The sequence below is a fragment of the Nannobrachium achirus genome, assembly GCF_963921795.1.
Source record: "Nannobrachium achirus genome assembly, chromosome: 23".
Taxonomy (NCBI): domain Eukaryota; kingdom Metazoa; phylum Chordata; class Actinopteri; order Myctophiformes; family Myctophidae; genus Nannobrachium; species Nannobrachium achirus.
In genome coordinates this window covers 15,792,571-15,810,511 of record NC_137830.1, presented here as the reverse complement: position 1 = coordinate 15,810,511, position 17,941 = coordinate 15,792,571, and the positions used below count along the sequence as shown (strand labels likewise).

Genomic DNA, 17,941 nt, shown 5'->3' with positions numbered 1-17,941 from the left:
TCAACGGTGCATAATCTCATCACCCAGCAATGTATGAGCTGTACATAATCTTTAGATCACTGGAGATTTGCGAGCGTGCGCGCGAGGGATAGCGTGTGCAGTGACCTTCGCCATATCTCTTTTAAGTAAAGCTTGAATCTTGAAGCAGTGAATATATCAAACGTTATCCGGCAGCCCATCATCTGTGTCCTCTGTTCTTTCTACAACTCATCACGTTCCTCTCTCTCTCTCTCTCTCTCTCTCTCTCTCTCTCTGTAGCTCTCAGTTTTTGAAGCGAACATTTGTAACTCAAATTTTGCTTCTGGGGGTCCCTAGAACTAAATATTTTGAGATGGGGGTCCGTGGCCAAATACATATCATGTTGAGGGTCCTTGACATGAAAAAGTTTGAGCACCACTGACATAGAAACATAGGTTTTTCAAAAAAACATTAGAAGGATTCAGAAGACACTTATAGAATCGGGTCAAAATATTCAAAGACTTGCACATTTTTCCAAAATAGCAGATCTACAAGCTCGCAGCCGCGCTGTGAGCTTGTATATATATATATATATATATATATATATATATATATATATACATCTTTTTTTTTTATAGTTAAAGCGAAAGAAATAATCATATTATTTTATTTTATTTGATCTTTATTTATACAGGTGAAGTCACTTTGAGATACAAGATTTTTTTTTTAAAACAAAGCAGCCCTGTTCAGGGTAGCTGCGGTAGGAAAAAAGGAGCAAATTCATTTAAATGAATTGAAATGTAAATTCACAACCCAGAGGACCGAGAAATCTGACTCACATCTCCTCCTTCCTGAACCAACGCAGAGGAACTGTGACTGCACAGAATACAACTTTGTACATGAAGCCTTGGTGGAGGTGAACAAATACTATGCAGTGTGCCTCTCTCATCTACGTATATCAGGGGTATTCAACGTTTTCAGGCCAAGGACCCCTTAGTTGAGAGAGAGATGAAGTAAGGACCCCCACAACCTTTTCATAGACTCCATATTGGATTCATGTCAATTTGTGTTTTCAGATACGTATTTAACCACTTGAACAGTCAACTTGACATTTCACTCTGTACTTAGTCTGCTCTTTTTCCCCTCTACACCAAACGTCTTTGCTGAAAATAGCCAATCTACAAGCTTGTAGATCGGCTATTTTTGGCTAAAGTTCTCAGAATAATATGGATGTTAGGGTTCAAGTGGTTAATAAAAAAAAAGGAGAAAAAAAGTTTCTATCACACAAAGATTTGGAGGACCCCCTGTAGTAACTCTGAGGACCCCCTAGGGGTCCCGGACCCCCTGTTGAAGACCCCTGACGTATATGCTATGGATGTGCTTGACAACATCCACTGTGTGGAAGAGTTTGATCTGCTGCAGGGCTGAAACTTTTCAGTTTTCATTATGGTCTACTGATGTGGTTCTCTAACCACATGGTTTAATGCAGTGGTTCTCAACCTGTGGGTCGGGGGGGTCCCCAAAATATTTTGGGGGGTCCCCAGATGATTAACTTTATGTGTGCAACATTGTTTTCTCACTCAACAGTAAACAAACCGACACAAAGTTTAAGTTTATAGAGGGTATCTGCACATTTCTAAAGTGACATTGTAAGGACTTTTTAATACCTCTAAAACGACAAATTAAACATTGGCCAAATAATCAAATATTAGAGGCAGACATTGTGAAAATAGCAGATCTACATGCTCACAACGCCATAGAACCGTGTTATACAAAATGTAATCCCTCAACTCTTAGTGCTCGTCAGGGTGGGGGTCCCCAGTTAAAATATGATTATTTGGGGGGTCACGGCCTGAAAAGGTTGAGAACCACTGGTTTAAAAGACCCGGACCCCTAATTTGCTTCATCATTAGGCCATGGTCCCCCTTACGGGTCCAATTGGTTCCATTTGCACACTCATGGACACTTGCAAATGGACACTTGCAAGTGTATGTATTTGTATCAATAATTTAGCTGGGGACACCCTGGAACGCCCCTCAAGGACCCCTGGGGGTCCCCGGACCCCACTTTGAGAACCACTGCACCACACACACACGCATGAATGTGCACGCGTGCATGGCACGCACACAGACCTTTTACATGCATTAAAAATGTGCCCTATCTAGACTTGATGGGCGTGGGCATTTCAAGAACATTGGAGTCAACCGTTGTCGTAGCTGGAGCCACTGAAAAGGAACGGGAGTGAGATTATTATGCCGAGTCACTGTGGGGGATTTAAAGCGGTTAAACCCTCTCTGTACTTAGTAAAATAATACTTACTTGACCGGGGTCAGCTCTGTTCTTTCGCCGCTCTTTTTTCTTCTTCTATCTGTGTATACACTGAAATCCCTTTGCCGGAGACATCTGATCTACAAGCTCGCGGCGTGTTGCGTTGCGACGCGCTCTGAACTTGTAGATCGGGTCACTTCGGCACGCGTTCCAGTAGTAGGGATGTGGTTGACCCATTAAAACCGGGGAAAGCATCTGTGTCGTTTTTGATTATTGCGTTGGCTATTCAAAGACGGCAGATATACAAGCTCACAGCGTGAGCTTGTCTGCCCACTATCATAGTATTTGCTCACTATTTGTAAAACAGAAAATGTATTGAAAAAAAGTTCGGCTATAATGACACGTTGAATATGGTTAAGTTATTTCATTTAATTCAAATAATAACAAAATGGGTCTATGTTCTGATAGTACTATAGTTACTATTAAAGGAGTAGTTCACCACTTTTCAACCTGTCTTCATATACAGTGTAATAGGTCCTCACTAATGTTCATGATAAAATATCAAACATTTTTTCTACTCAGTCCAAGTCTCCTAGGAGAGCTGTGGGACATCATCATTTTCCAAAAAAAGAAATTAATAAATATTTTTGAAAAAAATATTTAGATTTTTATTATCGCAAGAACAATGGCTTCCACTTTAAAATTGCAACTTTTCAGGAATAGAAAGCCTGCCGTTTCTATAAGCTGGATTGGTAATCGATGACTATGGGTTTCTGACCTGCCCACAGCCCTCCTCTGAGAAAAAAAAAAAAAAAAAAAGCTATTTTTGAACATAGGTTGAAAAGTGGTGGAGTTCCCCTTTAAGCGTTTGGTCCATATCCCCTGTGAGGAGAAAAAAAATCAGTTTCAGTTTTGGTGGAGGAGACAGGTTTTCCTCCAATCATGGTCGAGTGGGGGCGGGCCTTTGGCGCACCAAGGCCTGCCCACACTTGATCATGATTGGAGGAAGGCCCCCGCCTGTCACCTATGTGCGTGAGCGTGCACATGGGCCCACCTGGACCTCCCGGAAATGAAAATCTCCAAGTTAGGATGGCTGCCTACATGAAAACTGAAACTGAAAACTTCAATGAAATCACTTACCCTACCTTTAATACATTAATGTTTGCATACAATATTATAAAACTTAAGGCTTATCTAAATTATAACACGAGTCAGACATAGATGGACGGGCATTGATTGCGATGAAATCACAATAATTAACAGATACAACAATTCAGAGAATTTGAGGTTAAATGTGAAGACTAGAGGGTGGCAGTTGCCATCCCCTGATCAGGGGTGTCGCGCCAAATTCTGGGCCCTGGGTACAAGGATTCACTGCATGAATGTTCTTCATATAGGGGGAGGGGGTTTTGCCCATTTAGACTGGGAACTCATTATTACGCATTATTTTGTGCTTTAACTATTGAAAAATAGCAGATATACAAGCTCACAGCGTGGCACCGAGTGCCGCACTGCGAGCTGTAGATCTGCTATTTTTTTTAAATTGTGAACATTTGTGCAAGTCATTGAATATTTCAAATCCTTCTAAAGTTGTTTCTATGTCAGTGGTGCTCAAACCTTTTCATGTGAAGGACCCCCAAAATGATATGTATTTGGCCACGGACCCCCATCTCAAAACATTTAGGGACCCCTACCCCAAGAAGCAAAATTTGATATGCATATGTTCGCTTAAAAAATACATATATTTCAAAGATTTGCACACATTTTCACGACTTTTCAAAAATAGCAGCTCTACAAGCTTGCTGTGAGCTTGTATCTCTGCTATGTTTCAATAGCTAATTAAGGCCCCTCCAACTCAGTCACACTTTCCCTCCCCTTGTGACACCCCTGCCCCTGATGACCCCTAGTTCTGATCCTCTCCTCCCTCCTCTCCAGGCCCCTCCCCGCTGAAGAGCATCCACTGCTTCCCTCTCTCCTCGTCCTCGCTGTCCTGCTCGTGGCCTCCGCCCCTGGCCGACTTCGACTCCTACGAGGTGGAGTGTCGGCGGCGCGAGGACGGCGAGCTGACGGCGGCGCTGCGGCTGTCGGCCGGCGCCGGCGCGGTGACGCTGGAGCGCCTGGAGGCTCACCGGCGCTACGCCGTGGCGGTCCGGGTCAGCTCCGAGGGGCTGACCAGCGCGCCCGCCACCGAGACCGTCGTCACCATGATAGACCGTGAGTATGCCAGTTTACCTGCGGTGGAACAATGTTGTTTTTGACAGCAAATTTTGATTTAGTTTTAGTCATAGTCTTTTGAATAAAATGTAATTTAGTTTTTACCCTTGGTTGCATGCTGAAAATAGCCGATCTACAAGCTCACAACGCGTCGCGCTGCGACGCGTTGTGAGCTTGTAGATCGGCTATTTTCAGCATGCAACACCTGAGAGCAACCAAATATAAAATGACTTTCTCCTCCACTAGTCCCCTCCTAACGTTTTAAAGATTTGTTTATGGGCTTTTTATGCTTTTATTTGATAGGACAGCAGGCCGACAGGAAATGGGGAGAGAGAAGGGGAATGACATGTGTAAGGCCGTCCAGATCGAGAAACGATCCGGCGATGCCAGCAGGCATCATAGCCTAGTATGTGGTATGCGCCTTGACCACCAGGCCAGCGGGCGCCCCCCCTCCTAACGTTTTAGTCTAGTTTTTATTTTGTTGACGAAATTGTCATTATATTTAGTCTTAGTTTTAGTCATCACAGCTTAGTTTTTATTTCGTTTTTATTTCGTTTTTGTCAGTGAAAAAAACACAGTCGACAAAAAAAATTTGTCATAGTTTTAGTCAACAAAATCAACACTACCGTGGAAAAAGTACAATATTTGAACCCGAGATGTAGTGGACTAGAAGTGAAAGTATTGGAAATTGGAAATACCTCAAAATTGTACTTATCGTGAGGCCTCAATGTCTATTCACGTTATTCCTGGCCCCGCCCCCGGCTTCCTGTTCATATCCTGAAAGAGGCAGAGGCTGAAAAAGCTGGCCTGGAAAACATCATTTGGTTTCCTGTTGTCCTTGCATTAAAGTGTCAGTAGTTGGCGTTCTAGGCTCTGGGCTCTGAATGTACCTGGGTTGCCATGTCTGCTTATAATAAGCAATTTGTGTCTCTAAAAAAATAGAATAGTTGCTTATTGGGCTTACTTTCTAATATTTTTTAAACCAGTGGTTCCCAAATATTTTCATATCAAGGACCCCAGATTAACATATGTCGCAGACCCCCATCTGAAAATATGTGGTGCCAGGGACCTCCACACAGATTTATGTTTTGAAATAGCAAATATACAAGCTCACAATGTGTCACAATGTGACACATTGTGAGCTTGCTGATCTGCTATTTTCAATTGTAAATGTAAAGTAGTATAGCCTCGTTGCTTCTGTTGGGCTTATTTCTTTGGCAAAATCTGGCAACAGACAATTCCGTGACACTTCCTTACTTGGGACAAGGAAGATCAAAGAAGGAATGGACACCGACGTCATTTTAGGCTCCATGGCCATCCGCCATGACACTTTGGGTGGCGGAAGTGGCACCGGAGGTTCGGTGAATAACATTAGCGTCTATGAGCTTCGGCTGGGACAGCTCATGAACAAAAAATAATTCTGAACGATAGAGATCTTTATAAAACACTCAGCTCAGGAATATAAAAGAAAACATGTCACACATTGTTTTGTGCTGTGTTGCTTTTCGGTGAGTACACTGTATAACTTTATAGAGGCATCTAAAGAGCACAATTTACGTTTCTGAACTAGATAGTATCGCAAGACTCTCCACCATTCCCTGTCTGGAATCCAAGTCTCGCGATAGCTCCGAGACAGAAACTATACTTGCCGCTGTTTAGGTGCCTCAATAACATTATGTACTGTGCACATCGAAAAGCAAGTGATTGTAAAAATACCTGTGATATGTCTTCTTTTATATTCCTGGAGCGATTATACAACAAAGGTCTCTATCGTTCAGAATTATTTTTTGTTCATGAGCTGTCCCAGCCGAAGCTCATAGACGCTAATGTTATTCCCCGAACCTCCGGTGCCACTTCCGCCACCCAAAGTGTCATGGCGCATGGACCGTGGTGTGCCAACTTCCGGGTGGGTGTCTTCTCCTTCTTTGAGGCTTCTTGACTTGGGAGGAAGTGAAAAGATGTTTTTTGAAGCAGTACACAGAGAAAAACTCTCTAGCGCCCTCTGTAAAAGAAAATGGCAGCCTCCATAGAGAGGGCCAGGAATATGGTGAATAGCTGACCTCAATGTCTATGGCTGACCTGTTGTGACATCACCTGTTGTGACATCACCTGTCCATATATGGGCATTCCCAGATGAAGTCCTGTTAGAATTATTTTATGGGTCACGCGACGACACACGCTTTATGTATCAACGGCGAAAACATCAAAAAGGACTTTAATTTAAACAAATAGTGGCAAATAGCTACTTGTATGTAGTTAATAAAGGACAGAAGCATGGATTTACAAGACAATCTCAATCATCTCATCAATAATGCCAGAACGCACAGCTGTGGAGACTCCACCACATGCAGCTCAGCTGGTGCAGTGAAATGATTGATAGCAGGAAGGATAGTGTTGTATGCATCCTGGGGATGCAGGGATGCTTAGTTTAATGAGTCCTTTATTAAAAATATGGGTCAGGGACTCAGGATGTAGGGCTAGTAGCATCACTGAATATTAAGCCCATAGCTTGGAATGCCCAATTGCCCATATATGGACATAATGGTGTGAGTCTCATGTGGTCTATAATAAGACATCTATGATGTCAGACGTCAGCCATATCCATATTTGGGAAAATATGTTGTCCACATTTTGTCCTACTTAAACAACCAAACGCAACTCGAATCACACTTGCAAATGAATTCCGTCCAGGGCGAGGTCGCTTTTCGCCCTTAGGCGTCTTACTGGTATGTAATAATATTTACAGTACTTAAGAAAATGTAGTTACTTTCCTACACTGGAGTTTGCACGGATATTACGCCCCACACTCGCATGAACACATATGGATACACACTGGCACAAACCCAAAATGAGAATAAATCATTTTAAAAAAACAATAGAAGAAAGGAGGGATGGAGGGAGCAGTTGTTGGGATCACGGAGGAAGAGAGGAAAGATCTGTATTTATTTTTTACTTGGCAAACTACCAGCTCTCCATCTCTTCCTCGTACTTTTCCTCTCTATCTCTCTGCGGATCTTCCTGTCTTTTGCGCTTATCTCTCGCTTCCTCTTTCTTGCTTTCTATTTTTCTGTTTTTTTTTGTTTTGTTTTATCGCAGTCTAGTTCCGTCACGTTGATTTATAAGGCGACTGACTGAGGCCTGGCAGAGAGAGAGAGAAAGAGAGAGAGAGAGAGAAACGAGACACACGATTGGGAGAGGCGCAGACAGAATAGAAAGCAGAAAATGAGTTGTCACCCAGCGTGTTGCTGTGATGTGGGTCACAGCCTGGTATTTACTGGGGGAGACTTTTCTTTTAAGAGGACAAATAAGGAAGGCAGGACAAAACCCCAGAAGCTGTTGTTGTACTGACACAGCGGTGCGTCGTGCGCTCGTGTCGTGTCTGCGCTGTACTCTTTTTATTTTTGATCTCTCCTTTGTTGACCTGCCTGCACAGTAGACCCCTGAGTGATCGCTGGACGCTGAGAGTATAATGGAAATGTAACAAAGCGGACCCGTTAATGTTCAATCGATAAATGAACACAGGATCTTGCTGTGCGTGACAAAGCAAGTCTTGTCCGACATGTCGCTGATTGTGTACTTGTACGTGCGAGCATGCACATGCACATGCACATGCACATGCACATGCACACGCACACGCACACGCACACGCACGCACGCACGCACGCCCGCCCGCCCGCGCGCGCGCGCGCGCGCACGCACGCACACACACACACACACACACACACACACACACACACACACACACACACACACACACACACACACACACACACACACACACACACACACACACACACACACACACACACCTACCTGATCGGATGCTAGACGCATCGCCATCTTCATTGTAGTCTCTCTTCATCTGTAGACACATAAAACATGTATGGATTGTAGGTTAAAAGTAGATAGTAGAGAAATTGAGACAAAATAGACAATATTAGTGTCGTATCTGATGTCCTCTCGTGACCTATGCAGACTGTGCCGGTGTGTGTACAGTACAGTCCAGTTAAAGTAACGGACTTGGAACAGTTCTTGTACTGTTTAAGGCTTTCACTTTATTCATGTAATTGGATTAGTTGATGGGAAATAATCGTATCGTGGAGATTTAACCCTTTTAGTGCCTATCCCGAACTAGTTCGGGATATTCGGGATCAAAAACAATTTTTTATTTGCTATTTTACTTACCCCGAGCTGCTTGGAGCAACGTGGGTGGTCCCGGCTCGCCCAGCGCTCACCAACGAGAGACGCTAGATGCTCCGACGATTTATTCCATTGGAAATGGTTTAAAATAAAGTTTAGACCCCCCCCAATGTTCACCAAATGTTCATTGTAGGCGGCGCGACGTATTCCCGGGTGCCTATCCCGAACATGTCCGGGATATTTAATAAAATGAATTATTTTATCGGAGGCCTCAACGAAGCCCCGGTCTAGACGTCCATCCTTGGCCGGGACTTAGACTCGGCCATCCACGGGCCGTATTCGCGCTAACGGCCGAATCGCGCCGCCCACTCCAATAATAAATCACATCTTTAGACAGGATTTTCTCCGGATTGTGTCCCCAGACCCAAAGAGAAAGTTTTTTGCGGCTGAAATAGCTTTAGATCGGGCTTCTAAATGGGTTAGCATTTTGGCTACGTGTCAGCTAGCTTCCTCCTCTGGACACCCATAGGATTGACCGGAGTGAAAACACAAGCCAGTTGGGAGAGGGTCGACGAAAGCTATAAAGAAGGTCAATGGAGAAATTTCTGGCACTCTAGCACCCCTTGTGGCCGGATGGCACTGTATGAGTTAATAAATCGTGATATCGCCCTCCATCATGCACTGGGATCAATTCACCATTTATTTGCCGAGCTGCATATCCGGTACCACTTAAACCCTCTATAAATTGGTAAGGTACTTATATTATACGTACTTGATACAGTATTTTTTTTTTCAATCTATCAAATGTCTTTGCCAAAAAATAGCTGATCTACAAGCTGAGTTTGTAGATCTGCTATTTTTTGGCAAATGTTCCGCCCCAGGATAATGGATTTTGATTACCGCAATAATATCGTAAATCGCGATTTCTTTTGTCACAATAATCGTGATATGAAATTTTAATATCGTCCCATCCCTTCTACAGTCTCTCTCTCTCTCTCTCTCTCTCTCTCTCTCTCTCTCTCTCTCTGTGTCTCCCTACAGCACAGTATATAGGCCTACTGACTCTCTTTCCATTCTCGCTCTCTCTCCGTTTCCTTGTACACGGCGGAACCAAATTGCTCCCTGGAGACAATAAAGCGTTACCTTACCTCACCTCTCCTCCTCCCTCAAACTATCTCTCTCTCGCTCTCTCTCCCTCGGTAGTTTTTCATTCTATACATGCACCCCCCCCCCCCCCCCCCCCTCCTTCCCTCTGTCTAATCCGTCTCTCTGGTCTCCCAGGTGACCAGCTCTATTTGAGGAAGATCTTTATTTAAAATAAATAAATAAAAGAAAGTCTTCCCCGCAGGCCTTCCTCTGCTCCTAGAAAGACCTAAGCACAAGTGGTTGGAAAAAGTACTCAAACCTTTTGCTTGAGTAATATCAATACCGTATCAATACCAATACCGCACTGCAGAAATACGCTGTCACACTGGAATAATATCGTCACTGTCAGGCAGAAACCTCGTACCTCGTAACCTCGTATCTCAAAATTGTAATTTTTTTTGCAAAGTAAAGCACTGCTTCATCATATGGCCATCGCACAAAAGTAGTGAAAACAGCTGATCTACAAGCGCACAACGCCTTGCGGTGCGAGGCGTTGTGACATTTTTAGTACCTCTGGTCAAATTGTCAAATATTAGAGGCAGAAATTGTGAAAATAGCAGATCTACATTCTCACAACGCCTTGCGTTGCAAGACGTTGTGAGCATGTAGAGCATGTAGATCGTCTATTTTCACAATGGAATAGATGGAGTCAAACTAAATGTATTGCCAACACCTACAATACAAAGTACTTGTGCAGGGTTGGGGGGTCCCCAGTTCAAATATGATTCTTTTGGGGGTCGCTGCCTGAAAAGGTTGAGGACCACTGCTCTATGGAGAAGTGAAAGCATTTGAATGACTGGTCTGATTGACAGCCTGTCTGGCTAATGTCTTAACGTGCAGGACCGCCGGTCCCGCCTCCCAACGTGCACGTGAGCGAGAGGTCGTCCAAGATCACGCCGTCGTCCATCCTGTTTCGATTCAACTGTTCCTGGTTCAGCGACAGAAACGGAGCCGTGCGATACTTCACCGTGATCGTCGCTGAATCAGATGGTACGTGTTTCCCTCTGTGCACACACACACACACACACGCACACGCACACACACGCACACACACACACACACACACACACACACACACACACCAGGCACATGCACACATAGACATCAAAGGGGGCTTGAGCCCCTGCCCCTTTATTTTAAATTCAGTTACCTAATTTGCAGCAAATTACATCCTGCACATAATTTTACATTCATTACAATTCTGAACTTTGACGGGGGAGGGAGTCGGAGACATAGCTGGGTTATTTCTCTGTGTCTATTGATCGTTATAACAATGTCCTGCCAATCAAAATATGTCCGAATGTTTGATATAGTGTCATTAAAAATTATGTTGACATGGCACACTGACTATCTAGAATAGAAAATCAAAACAAGGCACTTCATTTCAAAAAGGTTGCTGACCCCTGGCCTATTGCTTTCCCCCCCTGCAGATAACGGCATCCTGCAGCCAGAGCAGCGCCACCCGCTGCCCTCCTACCGCGACTACATCCACAACTCCTCGGTCAGGGCCTATCAGACCGCCTACTTCCAGAGCCGCTGTCCCCAGGACGCAGAAGCCCTCGCTGGACAGGTACTGGAAGCATCACTGGGCTGGCTGGAAGTAGGCTTGTTCAACAGTGGTTGTAAAGTATACCTTAAGTACATTTTACTACTGTACTGTAGCCTACTTAAAGGGATATTTCACTTTAAAAAAATGTTTTGGTAATTTTATCATCTAATCAGGCTTTTATGAATACCCTGAACAGTTTTTAATTAGCTTGATTGAATATTTAAATATTTGATGTAAATGTTACCAGGCCCTCCAGGCCCAGGGCCTCTCCCCACACACACCCATTGTAACTTCAAACTTCATTTTAACCATGATAGATTCATTAAAATTTAATTTCATTTATTTTTAATAATTATTTTGTTGTATTTCATTTTTTCCATTTTCCCAAATAATTATTAAAAATGTATGAAAAAGGTTATCGAAAAAACACGGCCTGCTCACATATTAGGAGGGTAGTATGAGTCACCAGAAAAAATAATGTGTGTTTTTAATGAATCTGTCATGGTTAAAATGAAGTTTGAAGTTACAATGGGTGTGTATGTGGAGAGAGGCCCTACCACTGCTCCCTGTTGAAAGTGGAATATCCCTTTAAGTACAATTTTGAGGTATTTCTTACTTTACAAGAGTATTTCCAGTTTTCAGCACTTTTACTTCTATACTCCACCACAACTCAGAGGCAAATGTTGTACTTTTACGCCACTACAATTATTTGCCAACTAGTTACTAGTTACTTTGTGGATTTTGATTATTATTACACACAACCTAACCCTAGCATAGCGTAGCGTAGCTGCTAATGTTTTGTTGGCAGCTTGTGAGCAGAGTGGGGAGCGTTTCGCTGTTACTACGTGTCATCTTTTCGACACCCAAACCAAACCCTTACCCTGACCCTAACCTCCGTGGAGTGAGTCGCTAACCCTCCCGACGCTCCGTTGTAGTAGTAGCGAGATTTCACTACTAGCAGAGTGCTCCGTTTCCCACGCAGGGACATCAAAGCCTCCCGCTTGCTCCGCCTCGCAACAAAAAACAACTTAAAGGGCCTACACCATGCTTTTAAAACTATATTTTTTGTATAAATATATGCTCAAAATTGAGTCTTAGACAGGTCTTAACCCCCAACACACACCCTGACCATTCCTCTTGTTTCTTATAGCTGTGCTATTATTAGGCCCTGCAGCTGCAATACCAAAACGGCCTTTGTTTGCTCAGTGGCGCATCTAGTGGGGTTTTTCCACCCTCCCCCTCCCCCCTCCCCTCCTCTCCTCTCCAACGTTGTCGACAACAAATAATGTAATATTGGGCCAATACAAAAATAGGATAATGTTCCAGCTCTGATTATAGCCTACTGTAGGCCTATGTTGTATGATATAAGCCTACTGTCAAATCCTCTTCCTCCTGGTTGGAGGCTTGGAGCGTTTTCATCTGCAGCGCAGCGGGCAGCAGCGGCCCCGTGTAGCCGTGGATAGAGAGAGGAGAGGCGGGGTGTGGAGCTCTTTCTAGCCGGAGATAGTGAAGGGAGAGGCGGGGTGGCCAGCTCTCTATAGCCGGGGACAGCGATAGAAGAGGCGGCGTGTAGCCGTGGATAGAGAGAGGAGAGGCAGGGTGTGGAGCTCTTTCTAGCCGGGGACAGTGATAGAAGAGGCGGCGTGTTTAAGCTCTCTATAGCCGGGGAGAGTGAAGGGATGACCGGGACAGTCTGCTTGAGCTGCTTGTCGCGGCCAGGACCGCCGCTCTGTCCACCGGGTCGGAGCTGCTTGTCGCGGCCGGGGCCGCCGCTGTCCACCGGGTCGGAGCTGCTTGTCGCGACCGGGGCCGCCGCTCTGTCCACCGGGTCGGAGCTGCGGCGGTCCCGGCCGCGACAAGCAGCTACTTGGTTAAGAAATCGCGGTGGATTCGGCCACCGCGGCTCGCTCTGCAGCGCAGCGGGCAGCAGTGGCCCCGTGTAGCCGTGGATAGAGAGAGGAGAGGCGGGGTGTGGAGCTCTTTCTAGCCGGGGACAGTGATAGAAGAGGCGGCGTGTTTAAGCTCTCTATAGCCGGGGAGAGTGAAGGGAGGACCGGGACAGTCTGCTTGAGCTGCTTGTCGCGGCCAGGACCGCCGCTCTGTCCACCGGGTCGGAGCTGCTTGTCGCGGCCGGGACCGCCGCTGTCCACCGGGTCGGAGCTGCTTGTCGCGACCGGGGCCGCCGCTCTGTCCACCGGGTCGGAGCTGCGGCGGTCCCGGCCGCGACAAGCAGCTACTTGGTTAAGAAATCGCGGTGGATTCGGCCACCGCGGCTCGCTACCACCCGGCCACCGCGGCGAGCTCCGCGGCTCGCTCCCACCCGGCCACCGCGAGCTCCCACCCGACCACCGCGGAAAATTTAGGCCCAGGCTTCAGAAGGCCCCTCGGATCATTAAAAATAGGTCTTTTGTTTCCTTGTTAGAAGGGACGAAGCTTGGGTCCTCGCAGTCTATAACGTCACATTTATAGTGCAACCCAGGAACGTTAAGACTTCTCCTTGGACATGTTGATAGCAAAAATGTTCATAGAATAAAAGTGAGTGAGAGCACTGAGTGAGCAGCCCCAGAACAGTAAGCCAGTTGCAGATGGAAGTGGAGGCTAAGCAAATTAGAAACAAATGAGGGGCTGGGTTTACAACAGTAGCTCTGGTTTTTACCTGAAGGGCGGGGGGGGGGGGGGGGGAATCCGTGTGACGTCACACGGATCAACTCTCAGAACAGCACTGTTCTGAGAACCCGTGGAAAGCTTTTCATCTCTGTCTGCCCAAAACCAGAGAAAGACACAACGGTCAGAAATAGGACTTTGTGAGGATAGAAGGTGCCAGTGGGACCCCAAAAAAAGGTTTTAAAATAGAAAAAGTGAAAATTCATGGTGTAGGTCCTTTAACACTTATGTTGCAATGATTTTTTCCGGCCAATGTCCCGCGTTGCCATGGTTACCATAGACTTCCATGTGCAATTGTGTAAAAAGTGCACGCCCATGCCTAGATGATGCACCACGTGTGTGCAGGCTGTTCACAGCTTTCAAACAAAAAGATCCGCTTGGAAATCCGTTCAGGCATTCATGATTTATGAGCCATTATGTTTTCTTCAGATGTAAACAAACATGGCTGCCATGTTTGAAAGAATGGGTTGGTATGGGGGTTAAACATGCAATTTCGCGATCGCGATCATGCCTAACACATTTCTGGAGGTCCAAAAAAAAAATTTTGAATTTTTTTTTTTTTTTTAAACGATTTTCTTTTTTTTTTTCAAAAACGGCACAAACTCGGGAAACTCGGGGTTGGCACAGCACTAGTACCAATACAAACTCGGGAAACTCGGGGTTGGCACCAGATGTGTTAAACAAGCATAGGCCTACCTTTTTCAATCCTACAGCCTTTCCAATCGTACTGTGACATATGATAGCCGACTCCAATATTCAGAGTGACTTATGGCCACGGTGGTGCCATAGTTTTGTACTTTTTCTGTTTTTCATGTGTCTAGGAGGTTGAAAGTACATAATTGGACCCCCTGGTGTGGTTTTTATGAGCAATTATGTATTCTCTTGGAATGTGTTTGTTTTCTCTTGGAGGCTGCCACCTTGTGGTCAAAAGTGTCAGTTAAAAAACACAGATACTTTTACATCACAGAATCAACTCCTCCCCTAATTACCATTCACCCAACACTGTGGGGTGTGGCTAACTTCAGCTGGGTCACCACCCACCATGAAATCCATGCATACTTAATGAACTGGGGGTGTGGCCACATAAAAACCCAATTTTAACCCTTTCTGTATACTTTTTGGGAAAAAATCTTCCTCCTAGTATAATCATAATACCCGATAATCATGTTTTAGAGGGGGGAAAAAATCATGGCACCACCTCTTTAAAGGGAAGGAGTAGGCTGAGACCACAGAGTTATAATAGCCTATCTAGAGGACGGACTGTCCAGGCCCCAGGGGCTTCCAAAGAAAGTTATTTGAAGCACCCGGAAGAATGCTCTACTTCCGCATTTTTCTTGATTCGAGCACCTCATTTTGGTGCCCAAATGTGGAAGACAGATCAGGCAAACTAGGGATTGGATACTGTAGAAGCACGCGCAGTGGTGTTTTAAATTGTGGAAGTATTGCAATTCCAGATTTGACCACCAGGGGACGGCCCTGCCACCAGCGGACGGCACTGTTCTACCGTGGTTGTGGGGGCTTGGCTGAGACAGTGAATGAAGCAAAGGATTTTGTGTGTGCGTGTGCGTGTGTGTGTGTGCGTGCGTGTTCGTGTCGTTGAAACAACTCAGGTGGTGGAGATCAACTTGGGGGCGGGTGGGGACCGGCTGGGCGGGGCCTGTGATCGCTACAACGACGAGGACTTTGTGAGTGACGGCTATGGATCGTTCTGTGACGGCCCGCTGAAACCCAGGACCTCGTACCGGTACAGTACCACACATCATACTGCATCTCTTTTCACGTTTAACTGCTCTATGTCAGTGGTTCTCAAACCTTCTCATGTCAAGGACCCACCGATTAATATTTATAATACTATTTTGCCTTCAATTCTAGCTTATAGATGACGCCTTTATGATTTAAGTCATTAAATACCAGCCGCTCCTACAAACAATCACAGAGCTATAGGTACAATCTACTTGTTTTATCTTTATTTGGCAGCCTATATGACACTTACACATAGGTTGGTTGTAAGAGGCTTCCAACAACTTAGAATGCCCCCAAAAAAAGCAGCTAAACGGCTTGCAAAATTCAGTGCAATCTCTTCTACTATCGTAAGACGACATAATGCCGAAGACGCTGCTATTTGTACCCTTGAAGGGTGTTTGGGTAATGGATATTTGTCCAAGATTAGCTGACTGTACTTTATTTACAACACCTCGTAATATTTGTGTCCTTGTACTGTATCTCTTATGTGGACATAAATATAACTAAATGGTTGTGTGTGTGTGTGTGTGTGTGTGTGTGTGTGTGTGTGTGTGTGTGTGTGTGTGTGTGTGTGTGTGTGTGTGTGTGTGTGTTGTGTGTGTGTATGTGTGTGTGTGTGTGCGCTGTGTAGGCTGAGTGTGCGCGCCTTCACCAGGCTGTATGATGAAAACCTTGCAGAGTATCCCCAGCCTCTCTTCACTGATACATATCTCTCCATGCCACTCAGGACACACGCTGGTGAGTGACGTTTCACTGTTACATAGAAAAGTCAAATAAGTAATGATCTAAAACAGGGGTCTTCATCAGGGGGTCCGGGACCCCTAGGCCAGGGAGTTACTACAGGGGGTCCTCCAAAAAAATTGTGTGATATTTTTTCTTTTTTTTTATATCAACCACTAGAACCCTAGCGTCCATATTTGAAGAACTTTAGCCAAAAATAGCCGATCTACAAGCTCACAACGCCTCGCGCTGCGAGGCGTTGTGAGCTTGTAGATCGGCTATTTTCGGCAAAGAGGTTTGGTCTAGAGGGGAAAAAGAGCAGACTAAGAACAGAGTGAAAGGTCAAGTTAATTAAGTATTGACAGTTCAAGTGGTTAAATATCTGAAATTGACATGAATCCAAAATATACTGAGGATCGTGAAAAGGTTGTGGGGGTCCCTCCTTCATCTCTCTCTCAACTAAGGGGTCCTTGGCCTGAAAACGTTGAAGACCTCTGATCTAAATTTTTGCCTGTGCACACTCACAATGTCTGTCTGTCTGTCTGTCTGTGTTTGTCTTTTATATTTTACATTTGGCAATGCAATCAAGTTGGGGGGGGACAAAAATGCGATTATAGTAATTTTACAGGATTCCCCATTGATTCCGGATGGGGACCCGAATGCATGGCCCTGTGGATGGGGAAACCGTCCGGGCAAGTTTAATATGATATTCTTTTTGTCTTAGGAATTCGACAAAAAACGAAAAACATTATTGAACTCAAGTCTCTATGGCGTGAGTAATCAATAGAAAAGAAGTTGTTTTGGGGGTGAACTAATCCTTTAAATAACACATTAACCCAAACTAGTAAACCCATCTATAAATTCGGCTCTGTGTGTGTGTGTGTGTGTGTGTGTGTGTGTGTGTGTGTGTGTGTGTGTGTGTGTGTGTGTGTGTGTGTGTGTGTGTGTGTGTGTGTGCGTGCGCGTGTGCGTGCGTGCGTGCGTGCGTGCGTGTGTGCGCACATCTCTGCGAGCGTGTGTGGGCTATGCGTATCTGAATGTCTATACAGTATGTCGTATGCATGTTTACTCTGATATATCTCCAGAACTGTTCATCCAATCGGCTTCACTCTTGGTGGGTTTATGCATTGCTGAGGACCCAGGGGAGTGCAGTGTCACGTGTGAAGTAGATCAGATGAGTGGTTCTGGAGGAAGCTGCGAGCATGCAGCGATACCAGACCCTTCTGAACATGTCTGTCCCTTTCAGAGCCTCTAGGGGGCGTGGTGGAGGGGCTGAGTGCCGGCATGTTCCTCATTGGCATGATGGTGGCTGTCATCTCACTGCTGGTCTACAGGCAGAGGCTACGCAAAGTGTGAGTGTGCACACGTGCGCGTGAGCGCACATACACACACACACACACGCACACACGCACGCACACACACGCATCACATTGGGGCGGCAGTGGCTCAGGGGTAGAGAAGCCGTCATTAGAACACGGAGAGTTCCCAGTTCGATCCCGGGCTCCCCCAGAGTTGGTGTCGAAGAGTCCTTGAGCAAGA

The 17,941-nt window shown here is 45.4% G+C and overlaps 1 protein-coding gene across 1 annotated transcript in view; it reads left to right on the top strand.

Moving 5' to 3' along the window:
* LOC308309219 (receptor-type tyrosine-protein phosphatase beta-like) overlaps positions 1-17,941 on the top strand; it is a 119,451-nt gene that overhangs the window by 77,253 nt on the left and 24,257 nt on the right. Inside the window, exons 24-29 of the mRNA XM_080754722.1 lie at positions 4,162-4,440; positions 10,567-10,716; positions 11,157-11,296; positions 15,550-15,683; positions 16,314-16,420; positions 17,649-17,754. Coding sequence (XP_080610848.1) covers positions 4,162-4,440; positions 10,567-10,716; positions 11,157-11,296; positions 15,550-15,683; positions 16,314-16,420; positions 17,649-17,754 — 916 coding nt within the window. The remainder of the gene's footprint in view (positions 1-4,161; positions 4,441-10,566; positions 10,717-11,156; positions 11,297-15,549; positions 15,684-16,313; positions 16,421-17,648; positions 17,755-17,941) is intronic.